The 14018-nt window shown below is 32.5% G+C and overlaps 1 protein-coding gene across 1 annotated transcript in view; it reads left to right on the top strand.

Annotated features, from left to right (window-relative positions):
• Positions 1–14018, top strand: part of Dach1 (dachshund family transcription factor 1) — a 378885-nt gene that overhangs the window by 239229 nt on the left and 125638 nt on the right. Inside the window, exons 5-6 of the mRNA XM_031361020.1 lie at positions 9890–10045; positions 10484–10656. Coding sequence (XP_031216880.1) covers positions 9890–10045; positions 10484–10656 — 329 coding nt within the window. The remainder of the gene's footprint in view (positions 1–9889; positions 10046–10483; positions 10657–14018) is intronic.

Raw genomic sequence — 14018 nt, 5'->3', positions numbered from 1 at the left:
TGGCAATTTTTCCATAGCTTGAAGTATGAGATTTAGGATACGTGTCTCGGTCATATCAATATCAATATAGTGGATGACAGAATTTGGGATGGTCATTCCTGATGATGAGCCTCTTCTGTGTCCTGCTACCTGATCTATCACTTTAATCATCCCTCTTTTCTTCCTAAGATGATGACCAAACTCATCATCCTGACACCTGAGAGCTTTCATAATCTGACCCGCGCCCACCTCAGTGTGACCTCTGTTGCCTTCCTAATGTGTACTTGCATCTCCATTCACTTGCCTTTCCTAGCTGTCATCCAAAGCCACCATTTGTGTATGTCTGACACATTGCCCCGACTAGACAGCTCTATGATCTGAATATGCTCTGAAATGTATTGGACAAGACTTAGAGACAATGATCTGTCCAATATATTCTTAAGGCCAGTCCTTTCACTACAAATCCATATGATCTTCATAGTTCATGTACATGTAGTATACAGAAACACAAAATAAGCATTTGTCCATTATTAATATCTCAGTTAGCATGCAATGCAATTTTGTGTACTCAATATATTTCATTGTTTGCACACATGCACATATACACATACACACACACACGTGTATATCTGTGTATGTGTATGTGTGCATGCACATGTGCATGTGCATACGTGGGTGGTATACGCTAGCTCAAATGAGGGTATGTTCATCTGTGAGAGTGCACAGATTGCATATAAAGGCCAGAAAATGATATCTGGTGTTTTCCTCAATTCCTTTCCATCTGATATACTTAGATACAGTCTCTTGTCTGTGTCTTAGATACAGTTTCCATTTCAGCCAAGCCAGGTAGCCAGATTACTTCAAATAAAGTTTGTCTCTTCCTCCAGAACTCTGAAATTGGTAGCAGGCTGATAAACATGTCCAGCATTTAAGTGGCTGTTTGGGAGCACTGGTTCCCAAAGAGAGAGAAATAAGCAATAGAGTCGGATGGGTTAGGAGGTAAGGCAGACCTGAGAGGACATAGGGGTGGAAACTGTGATCAGAGTACATCGTGTGAACTTTAAATAATAAACAGAATGTAACAAGTCAATCAATCAATCAATAATAAGAGTCTTAGAACAAAAACAAAGAGATATGTGGGGGTCACAAGTTAGGTCCTTGTGCTTTCCATGGCCAGCATGTTATCTACTGTCAACAGCCGTATACACTACAGTTCCTATCTTCTCGTTTTGCAGTTCCTGGCTCTCCACTTGGTATAACAGTGCATGTCAATAATGACCACAAGGGTGGTTTTACTGTGTGTTTTGTGGTACTGTTATGACCAGTATTGACAGAAGATTGAACTGTGTGTTGCTTACTGACCTTCAAATACATTTCTTGGTCATTGACTAACATGATGTTTGTTACTCATTTTTTCCCCATATTTTCAAAATTTAGGAACAGCTTAGCATTGGAATAAAGAAGAATGTGAATTAATTCAAAGACACTTAATTTCTCATTAGGAATTGAAAAACATATTGTTAATAAAACAATTCATAATTTTTTCTCTACATTGAAAGATGTCTGACAGAATTAAAAATACTCTGACCTTGAGGGTTAGGGTACATTTCAATGGTACAATATATAGCAGGCATGCCTGAGGCCCTGGTAAAATCACCACTATAACAAAAACAAAATTAAGCCTTCTTGTAGTCTTATGAAGAATACTTTTGTGAGTCGGTAGAAGTTAAAATAGATGATAAACACCCAAACTTGTATCTTTATCACAGAAAAAATTAAGTTAATTTTGAAATTATTTATTGCTATCTATAACAGAAGTATATATATTTGTGATGTTATTTAACTATATTATTTAACTATATTATTAAATATTTAATGATATTTAAGTAACATCTAAAATATATTCTGTAAGTTTTATTGTCAAAATCAGCTCCATGTAGGAAGCTCAGGGAACAAAATTTCAAATGCAACAAGAAAAAAAACAAAAGAATTTCAAGTAGATTACTTTAATCATAAGGTGTTCCCAAGTAGGATTTGTCCTTAAATCTCCTTTTAAATTTGTTGTTGTTTGTTTGTATACAGTTGTTGAAATAGTAAAAGGGTTTTGATGTGATTTTAGCTAACAGAAACATTTGTTGGGGCCAGAAAGAAAGCTCAGTTGTTAAGAGTATGTGTCTAGTTTGCACAAGTCTCTCGGTTTGAGCCCTATATCACATAAATCAGGATAGCTTGATGTATACACATAAATTTAGCACTTGAGAGGTTGCAAAAAAACTAGATCAGAAGTTGAAGGACATCCCTGTTTCCATAACAAGTTTGAGATGAGCCTGGAACACATGAGAACATGTGTTTAAACTGCAGCCTCTGCTATGAGGAAGTGATGACCTAGGTCCTAGACCCAGACAATTGTAAGAACAAAATAAATCCAAACAAAAAAAGAGGTACAGCATTTCCCTAAAATTACAAAATAAGTATAGATTTTAGTGATATTACAATGATCACAGAGAGAAAAAAATCTTTTTTCCTATGAAAGATTCTTATGATTAACAATATATAGCTAGTAATTGCGTTTCCTAGAAGAAGAAAATTGTATTTTCATTGGGGAGACTTAATACACTGATATTAAACATTTAAAATGTATTAGTTTTCTTTATTACTATTGTTAGTAGACCAAGATAACTTACACAAAATTATTTTTCACAAATTGAAGAGCTTTAAAATTTTTTGCTACCCTTCGAATATTTTGCAAGAGTTATTTAACTCTTTTTTTTTTTTTGTACATGATTTTTCTCCATAGCCAAGGCTAGCACTAAATTCATTATGTGTCCCTGGGCTTTATTAAAAATGTTGGTCCTACTGTCTCAGTCTTCCAAGTATTATGATATTAGATCTGTCCCACCATGTCCAGAACGGTATTTTCCTTTTGAATATTGCTGTACAACCTGTTGAAGATTAGATAATTTATGACTGAGTTAACCAGATTTTATTCTTGCAGCTATTTTTTCATTGTTTATTTATGCTAATGGACCTTAACTCTGTGTGCAGGGTTAACTCTGACAGTATCAATGTGTAACCTTAGGCACAATACATCCTTCCTTATATCATTCGTTCCTCACATTAGTTACTATAAGTAGTTCATTGTAAAATAAAATAGGGGTTATTTAAATTTTACTTTAAAATGACCTACAGGGGTAAACATTGTCACAAAATTAATCCTCACATAAACATTTCGTCCCCCTTTTCTTATTCTCCTTCAGATTTCAACTGAAGTCTGAAGGAGCACTTTGAAATCACTTATTCTTGAGATGAAATTGGGAGTCTTACTTTTAAGTTGAGAAATATTCATTTAAATTGCAATCTCCTAAAATGTTTTCCTGTTGCCAGTGACTAAAATTGTATTGGTCATTTTGGCTTGAAAGTCTTCTCACCTGGCCGTGTATGCAAAGGCAATGAAAGAGGTGACTATGATGTCTTCATAGTGTTTACTTAAAGGTATGGTTTCCTCTAGACAGTAGCTTTCATCAACCCTTCCCTCCACATGTAACCTACACTATACTCTAATATTATTTCTGTAGGCCTGAAGTGTGTTGAGTTCTTCTTTGACACACACAGCCTTACTACATAAAGTCTACTGACTTCATAGCTAAATGTTGAGTTTCAAGTTGAATAAATGGCACATTTCAAGGGAGATTTAGTTGCGTATGCTTGTACGTTGACAATGCTTATTCTGCCTAGATTAGGTAGTATTTAAGAATATTGCATTTCCGAGTCCAATCAGCATGTTATGTATTGATTCATTGTATGTTACAAGAAATGTTGGATATACACATATTTATGCTGGTCCTTGTATTAAATAGAAAATTCTACATTAGAAGAAGTAGGGAAACATGGATGTCGTAGCACAACTCTTTTTGCGACAAATTTATTGTAACAAAGTTTTTATTAAATTATGTGAACCAGGACCAACTATTTGCTTAACCTTGGTTGGTGTCTCCAATAAAAAACAAACACACCTATCCTAACATATGTGAAAATTGTTCTGTAAATAATTCCTAATTCTCCGTCTGAGTATCTGTTTCTCTCTCAGATTTCAGTCTTGTATTTCTACCTACTGGATATTAATCTATATTTAAATCATATTCAACCAATATAAATTGAACTGATTTTTAATTCACTTCTCTCATTTTACAAAGGTGATTACTAGTTTTTAATAGTTTGTGTTGTGATTACATAGTACTGAGAATCAAATCCCAGAGCAAGTTAAATATTGCATAACATTATTATTAATATGTTTATTTCAGAATTATTAACGATTTGTTTTTAAATGTCAGGTGTCATGGCACATGCCTTTAGTCCCAGCAGTCAGAAGGCAGAGGCAGGTAGATCTCTATGAGTTCCATGCAAGCCAGGACTACATAATTAGATTTTTGAAAATGTAGCATTTGTGTAGTTACATAGATAGCTTTTTAAGAAGCCTGTTAAATGGAAAGCCCATAATAAATATCAGATATCTTCATGGCCATCATCACTGCTTCATTAGGGATGACACCACTACACTTTCTCTGTTAATGTATATCTCAGGATATCATTAATAATTTTACTATCTTTATTTCTATTTGTATACAATCAAGTTTGTTTCATAATTTTCATATATGTATGTATATATGTATATTTCATATATATGTATATATCCTGTGTTTCATATTTCTCTAACTTTATTTATATTTAAAATATATTTGTTTAATATCATCCTCCATCTGTATTTACCTTCTGTCTTCTATCTGCACATTTACCACATGGAAGTGTTAAGACCAATTATGTTCATAATTTTCAGGGTAAGAATGGCCTACTAGATGATTTTGTCATCTTAAATGATAAATATAATACAAAATCACAAGCAGACTGTTTCATACTGACACAAGCTCCAAATTTTGAACATTTTTCATATAAATGGCAAACCATTGAGACTCCTATGCAAGGGAGTGACAGTGTTAAAATTTGTACATTATAGTACAAATTTCAGTTCCTTCAAACTGATTACAACTGTTCAGATAGAAAAAGAGTAGAGATAAATTGCATAGATGCAATCAACCAGGCATAAAAAGGAATTGAACATCAATGGTAAGTAAGAAAGCAAGAGATAAGGATCATGCTTCTGTTTCTGGCTTAGACAACTAACTGATAATATTATTCTTTGTACTCTGGCCTGTAATAGATAAATGAACCCTAAGAGGCAAACATGTAAAAAATTTCAATATTACCCCTATGAGGGTGCAGTCCCTTCTAGAAGAGGATTATGCTTTTCTGGTTAATTGTTCTAAGACAAAAATGTAATTGTTAAAATCTCAAGTTGTTAAAATCTAAGAACTAATGGAAATCAAAACTGATTTTAACTTGTCCTGATCAACACTTACACTTACATAAACTTGTTTTTGGTTATCGTACTTACACATGAACATAAAGTTGCTATGTTTATCATGACAATTATTTAAAAAGTTTATAGGGAATCTACTATATGTCACATTTATTTGAAATGATGTCAAAGCTATAGGGAAATTATAAAACTATTAGAGAGGATAATTTTTAGTTCATTTGTTTGCTTACTAAAACTACACTGAGAAAATGAAGAAATGTCTATGTTAGTAGTTTTAAAGGTTAGAAGACACATAGCTACATTATAATAAAATATGTAATTTTGGGCAACTGTGAGATTATATTTTTGGATCACATACACACACATACACACACACACACACATATACATATCTGGATCATTTCTATGTCATTGTCTACAACTCAGTCTAGTTTATCTGTGGAAATTAATTGATCTAGTTTCAACATTATTTCTGTGGAATCATTTGGCTCTTGCTTACAATCAGCTTATCAAAGATATTAACAAGATTCATATGTTTAGTAAATACAAAAGAATGTAGCAACTCTTTCTTTCCCCATACTGAATGCTATGGAAGTATTTACCAGCTCTATCCTGGATTTGTTTTGTTTTGTTTTGGGGGATCTGTTTCATCTGGGTAACAGAGACAGTGTGGTGCTAATGAGTCGTATGACAGCAATAGCATCAAAAAGCGAAGTGTTCTCTAATATAATTACCACTTTCTGCTGCACATACACCACTTAACCTTTTATATTGATAGTAATGGCTATACATTTTTTATTTTCAGTTGCATCAAAACTTTCTTGAGTTGGGTTTGAATAAAGAGACTTCATGTGAAGAACTGCGTTTTGCATAAAGTAGTTCATTTTGATATACCTCATGAGATCAAATTCCAAGTAGTTTAAGATTGAAATCATTCTTTCTTCCATTTCCATTATTTTCCAAAAATTTTCAAGATAAAATATTACATTTTTTACTCAATAGGATTACAAAGATATTTCAGTTTGCCTGGGAATTAGCTCAGTGGCATATCATGACTGAAAAATAGTACAAGGCACCAAGTTTGATCCCTAGCTTCACAGAAAGAGCAAAAAATGACCCAGCTTAGTGTATGTCCTTAAATAATCATGCTTCCAAGTATTACATTGTACTCTGTAGAGATATGTTATATAGTTATCTTTTAAAGGCATAAGGAAAATATTAAAGGATTGCAAATTGCTCATTGTCATTGTATCAATTTGATTGTGTCAAATCAAATCTCTAGATGACTTCAGCACTTATGTGATAAATCAAATGGACTCAATTGGTAAATTAGATAGATAGATAGATAGATAGATAGATAGATAGATAGATAGATAGATAGATAGGAGAGGCAAGAGAGATAGAAACAGAGACGGAAAGATACAGAGAAGAGAGGACTCTGTTATATATTCACATAAGGACTATTTCTAAATGTACATACAATGTACATACAGCTTATGTGTCATTTTCAATTTGATTGAAATGAATCCACTGAAAAATCATATATCTATTTTTCCCATAGCTGAAATCACAGCTAAATTCCTGTGGAAACTGTGACTAGTGTTTGCTTTTACTTAGACTCATGTTTTCATCCTTGGATGGAGTTGACATCCTCCTAAGTGCTCTCCAATGGAATGGAGTAAGCATCCACTCTTGACATTATTTTCATTGTAAACGACTCTTGACAATCTCAGGTTCCTGTCACAGTCTATCACTGTCACTCACTAAGCAGTGGTGTGATGTTTAGTCCCTTAGAGATTTGTCTCCTTTATCAGGGTCAGTCTATGGGAAATCAGAACAACTCATTACATGTCACTTAGGTATAAAGTAGAATAATATTCAAATATACTTTTACCATTATTAATGCATGAAAATATAGTGAAATACCTACAGATCACCATAATTTGCATTTAATTATTTTGTGTGTATTCTATGAAAATTTATTTGAAAATAATGTAGTCAACTGTTCTGCAATTCATTCCTTGTTGAGTATATATAATAATGAAAGGAATGAAGTAAATGATAAATATAATTATCTATACTAGATTAATAAATGGTGCCATATATTTACTCTCAATTTTGCATGTTTATTAAAGAAAAATTAGCTATACTATTTTATAAAACCTATTTCCTTTCTTGCCTATGGATTGTGTTTCAAAATCTTGAGTTGATCATTTCTCTTTTTAATGAGATTACATGGCTACATTATAAATTCTATTTTAAGAACTTTTTCCTACGAATATACTGAAAAAAACAGTAATGTGAACTTTCAAAACTCAACATGTTATTTCAGAAAAGAATTGGAACTTTAAACCATGAATGGAAATGGATACTATAGATTTAAAAATTAAATGTGACATTAGTAGCTGTATGTATAAATATAAAATATAAATACTTTGCACATGCATAAATAACAAAATGAGAGAATGGGGTTATTAACCTGGAGGTAGAAAGCAGAGAAAAGTTACAAAGGGAGAGGAATTATATATATATACAATATATATATGTATATATATTGTATATATATATAATATCATATATACATATAACATAATATATATATTATACCTACTTGCTTATTGTGTGTGAGATACTGTATAAAATGAAATGACTTGAAATCATAACTTTATTAATTGTAGGCATGTCTATTTCCGAAGTAGCCTTTTTCATTTCTCATTCATCCACACTAATGCAGAAGGAGTACACTATAAATAATGCAAAAATCACTTACAGCTGACTTGGTTATATATTGTGTATTTTTCATCAGACTTATTTCTTAATTGTTTGCTCTATTTATTATCTAAATGAGCTACCATCATGAGTGTTTAACACATGATGATTGGTGGAGATGGCTTAATAGCTTTCTACATAGTGAGAAATTTAATGTAGCATTAGAAACCTCCTTAGGAAATAGTTATGTGGCAGCAGAGCTGCTCCCCTATTAAGAAACTGTGGGTGCCACAGAGAGAGGAAAATAAGTGTTATCTTTTGTATATCTGTTTAATCAGACTTTAGGTGTTTTTCCTTTAAGGTTATTATCTCAAAATATGTTTATTACATGTTCAATATGTCATGTGTTTGCACATAGTTTGATAAAATGAAGCAAAGTGAAATTATTTGAAGAGTTTGATCCTAATAGTCTCTTGACAGGATGCATTTGAGAAGTTCACAATTGTACAGTTATTTCGCATTTGACTGGAATATGTGTCAAAAAGTCAGATGTAGAGTGGTAAGGTATATAAAGTTATTGAATATGAAAATGAACTTTTGTATCCAAGTGTGGGAGCAGGTTGATGAAATATCTTTTATGTGAGTCGTTTCTGTATAACGCTATAAACGTTTTTAAACTAAAAGCTGTCATAGTTTCTTGTAAAATAATAAAGATAATAAAGATATCCATTTAATTGATTCTTTTCATTGTTTAATAAAATTGCTTTGTTTGATTGCTGAAGAATTTGAATTGAGTTTTCATTATCCACTTCTGAACAATTTACTCTGAGATCCAGACAGTATTGAGCTAATGAGTTTGAATTTATATTGAACCTTAACTGTCTTTATGAAGTAAAGGGAAAACTATCCTGCCAGTAACTAAGTATTCTTCACTGAAAACTATGTCATAGAGATTTAACAACATGGCGTTTAGTGGAGCTAAAGCATTAAAAGGGAATTTTACCAACCTTGCTGTTTCCATGTTTATGAGAGTATTATCTATTTTAAAATGAATTAATGAGGTAACATAAAGTTAAATCTATAATTTCATATTATAATCTAGAGAAATGCATTAATGTTGCCAAACTAATTTGAACACATGATTTATAAATTCTTTCTATGGAATTCTTATAAATTATCTCAAAACCTAAATTATTCTGACCTTATCCTGAATATTAATGTATCTGTCCTTCAAAAGACAGGTAACTGACTCTAGCCCTGTTATTATTCAAATTTTACATTTCATTTTGTTTGGAAGCAAGTGCTGAACTCATGAACACACTTCTGGTATTTTACTTTGATAATATCATGCTTCCTAAAGTGATGCTTTGTCTTCTATTTTCAATGCTTAATTAAGTTTTGTTCGTATGATTGAAATTATTTCGGTTCTTGTGGTTGAAGTAAGCCACACAATTAATTCTCAATGTTGACCAAGTTATCGTTTACTGAAAGGAATAAAATGCATTGTATAACCTTCATTCTACTTTGGAATTACTTAGTTATACAGTAAAGATGATTTACTATTAAGTTGGTTAGTTCAAAAAGGATTAGACATTACAAGTAGGTAAAACGGTTCCAAATATTACTTTTCTGAAATTTGACATCCTGTCTACAAAACAAAATGAGAGAAAGCATAATTGAGGGAAATTTGTCTGATTTCAGCTCCCTTCCCTCCAAGGCCATTTGCTAATTCCCCAATGTTAAACCTTGTCAGATCTCATTTCAAATTAGTGTTTGGATGATTTGGATTAATATTCTATCCAAATAATTTATATTCATTCCCCACAGGCAGCAGTGGTGGTTCTTGGGATAAGGAAACACTGCACTCTCCCCCATCCCAGGGATCTCAGGCTCCTGTTGCACATGCCCGCATGCCTGCAGCGTTTAGCCTTCCAGTTAGCCATCCTCTCAACCATCTGCAGCACAGCCACCTTCCGCCAAATGGTACGATGGCAACTTTTAGCACTAAAAGTGGTAGTTTTAAAAATTATTTTCTTTAATGACTAGCATAATAATAATAATAATAATAATAATAATAATAATAATAATAATAAAAAGATATACTGGATTCACACAGTCAGGATCATCAAAACTATAGCATGTCTGTAAGTTGGTATGTTGCCAGGAGGAATAATAAAGCCAAGACCTGGGTGTTTGTATTAAACATATAAAACTTGATATGATGAATTATGGCACCAAACTAGTTAGCTGTAGGCTTAAGTTCCCAGTCATGAGTGAATATTACTATATACAAATAAACAAGCTGTCTTTTCTTTGACTGTCACAATTAGAATATTTTTCAGTGTTTTGACTCTTAATGACATGTCATTGGTGATTTTAACCTCAACACAGCAGTCATGATCTATCTGTACTCTTTTTTAGGACTGGAACTTCCTTTTATGATGATGCCTCACCCTCTCATTCCTGTCAGCCTACCTCCAGCATCTGTCACCATGGCAATGAGTCAGATGAACCACCTTAGCACCATTGCAAATATGGCAGCAGCAGCACAAGTTCAGAGTCCTCCATCCAGGGTGGAGACATCTGTTATCAAGGTAACTGTCTCATCATAATGTTGTGGAATAGACATCTTCACTTACCATCCCTCACTCCACTTGTTTTTATCCCCATAAATAAATTTCTAAAATCTAAAAAGGAGAAAAGAGTGAGACAAAATTACTACAAATAGTAAGAATTCACATGAGTTTGATCTATTATAAGTTCTTGCTTTTTAGAAATAACATAGGGAAATAAGTTATATACTTGGATTTGTCTGAGCTCCTACATGCACAGATGTTTGTTTGTTCTTCTGTCCATGCTATATATTTTTATATACATTGAGGATCCTATAACTTCTCATTTACATGAATAAAATGTCTAGGTCACAGACTTATGTACTTTAAAATTTCAATTGCAAACTAGGATGTTAAAGCACAGAGGAATATCAAGAGGCTTGACTTGATACCCTTTCTATTTGCATACAATTTTCAAAACAATGTCTCTGTTGTAACTCATGTTATTAAAATACTGCAATCTGGAAACAGCTTTCTAAAACTCCAAGGTGTTTAAGTTGAGGAAAGTAGGAGGAAAAAGTTAATTTTCTTCTGGAAGTATCTTTAGCTACCAACTCATAATATGTTGTTAGAAATTCAGAAATATTGATGTGGTTTCTTAGACTAAGTTTCAGAATGCAGAGGAAAGAGATCTAAGAAGGAAGGAAATATCCAAAAGGGGAATAAGAAAGCCAGTGATTTTTATGTCTTCACACATATGCCAACACCTACAAAGTCATACTGATATCCCACTTCATGGTCTCTTGGGACAATTTTATAACAGATGGAGTCGAGGAAGTTCTGAATCATGGTATAAATCCTGATGATAACAAGGACATGGGAAACATTGCTGTAGTTGAGATTAATTGCAGAGGACAGATAGTTCCCACTGCACACTCAAAGGGAAGACCAACTGCCTGGTAGAAGTGCTGAAAAACCCATCTGCCCCTAATATAGAGCACTTCCTTTGCATTTAAAACCTTGACATGCTAAGTGACTCGACCCTGTTCCAAGTTAATAACCACAGCATTTGAGATTGATATTAGGACATTTAATAGCTCAAATCTTGTTTAGTAAACTTACTTTGTCTATGTTAATTAAATGTAGTTGAGGGAAGTTTTATTTTTCCCAAAGAAAATGGCTGACTACGATGTCACATTGAACAAAATGGGCCCCTGTGAGTAATTAGAATAGTGCCTGTGAGTTGATTTGCTTGTCAAGATTCTAAATGTAAAGGCCACTTGAAAGTAGAATGTTAAATAACAAAGATTTAGCCTCATAGAAGAAGATACAGCTTCTGAAGAGAATATAGAAACATGAAGGATTGTCTACATGCTGAATAAATTGTTCACGCTTCCTAAGTGAGGAAAGGAATTAAGATTAAGTAGAAACTAAGGGAGAATGGAAATAAAAATATGTGGTATAAAATAAGAGAAAAATATATGTTTTAGAGTAAAAATTTTAAAATATTATAAAAATTTTCTTTCTTAATTAGTCTGTTAAATAAAATGTCCAATACTTTTTCTTTCAATGACATACTTACTACTGTACACAAAATATAGTAAGATCTGAACATTGGAGTTTCTGACTCAGGGAAAAGTTGGTATGCTTTTTTAATTTATATATTGTTAAAAATAATAGTATACGGCTGGGCAGTGCTGCTGCATGCTTTTAATCCCAGAACTTGGAAGGCAGAGGCAGGCAGATTTCTGAGTTCAAGGCCAACCTGATCTACAGAGTGAGTTCCAGGACAGCCAGGGCTACACAGAGAAACCTTATCTCAAAAAATCAAAAACAAAAAAAAAAAAAAAAAAAAAAGAGGAAGAAGAAGAAGAAGAAGAAGAAGAATACTATTGTAATATAGAAGAAAAGTACATAAAGTTGAAATTTTAAATATTATAAATAAAGATTTTTGGGCAAACATTATATAAATACATATATATATGTATATATATAAATGTATATGTGTATATATAATTTCAAAAGGTATAATTTTTACATATATTATGAAATGAGGACATTCATATACATTTATATACATATATATATATATATATATATACTAATTTGTAAAAAGTCTATGACTACTTTCATATAAAAAAGACAATGTTGAGTAAAACTGGTTATTAATGAATGAGAATGGTGTCTTTCAGTTTCAATTGGTAGCCTGTTTGCTTAATACAAAAAGAGTTTCTAAACCAGTTCAACACACACTCACTAAATACATACGCAGACATACAAACACAAACATAGACACACAATGCACACAATATTTACACACAGGTGCACACACACACAGTGCTATGTGAGAATAGAAAACAAATAGTTGGTCTCTACATTATACCACTGATACCTTAAATTCTTATGAATCTTACATTCTCGTGGATAACCCTAAAATGTCAAAAGAACTCAAACCATGTAAAGACAGATAGAAGAGAATATACTCATCAAGATTTCAGAACTGGAAAAACTAAATGCTAAGGGAAATAACTACATGAAGACCATTATAGCATTCTTTTTATAAAGGCAACCTTCAGAGAAATTCAATAAGAAAATTTGCCAGACTGTTGCTAGTCTGGAGAACTGGCAGTGTTTAGTGTTTAGTAAGGTAAATTTCAGGAAGAATGGGCAAATACTGTTTAGACAATTATCATTTTACCTTAAAGCTTTAAGACCTATATATTTATAGAGATAAATTATTGTAAATTGTATATGAGTCTATTATGCTGATGAGGTCAATGTAGTTTTACTGTTTATGCATCACAGAACTTAAATTGACAATAAATTGAGATTATTTTTCATGTTGTTATAGTTATGTTTCCCATTGTTGTAACAAACACATGACTGCATTGGTTAAGAAAGGAAGGAAGCATTTATTTTGGCTTACAGTTTGCAGATACAGCTCTCTGTATAGAGACATCATAGCAATAAAGCTGAAGGAAGCTTTCCAGATTGTCTCCATATAAAAACATAGATAAGGGCTACTGTGAGCTGGTTTCTTTATTCTGACCATAATCTAATCAGGCTATTGCTACCTCTATTTAGGATGGGCTTTCCACTTCAATTAGCCAAATATAAACACTCCCTCAGACATTTTCAGGGATTGGTTTCCATGGTGATTCTATATCCCTTCAAGTTTATAACCAAGGTTAACCAATCCATGTAGCATGCAAGGTTAACTAATCCATGTCCAATTTCCCCTGTGGTTGAGAAACCTTTCCCATGGCTTCCTCACCTACACGCAGACACTTCAAATGGTGCTTAATCTCAGCAAAATAAACACTGAGAAATATATTGTTCAAATTCTTCAATTAAGCACGTTGAATTTTTCGTCTCAACAACTATTAATTTAATAATTGTTTAAA

The sequence above is a fragment of the Mastomys coucha genome, unplaced genomic scaffold (genome assembly GCF_008632895.1).
Source record: "Mastomys coucha isolate ucsf_1 unplaced genomic scaffold, UCSF_Mcou_1 pScaffold9, whole genome shotgun sequence".
NCBI classification, from domain to species: Eukaryota; Metazoa; Chordata; class Mammalia; order Rodentia; family Muridae; genus Mastomys; species Mastomys coucha.
The sequence above is the reverse complement of the archived record's forward strand: the minus strand, read 5'-3'. Positions and strand labels throughout refer to the sequence as shown.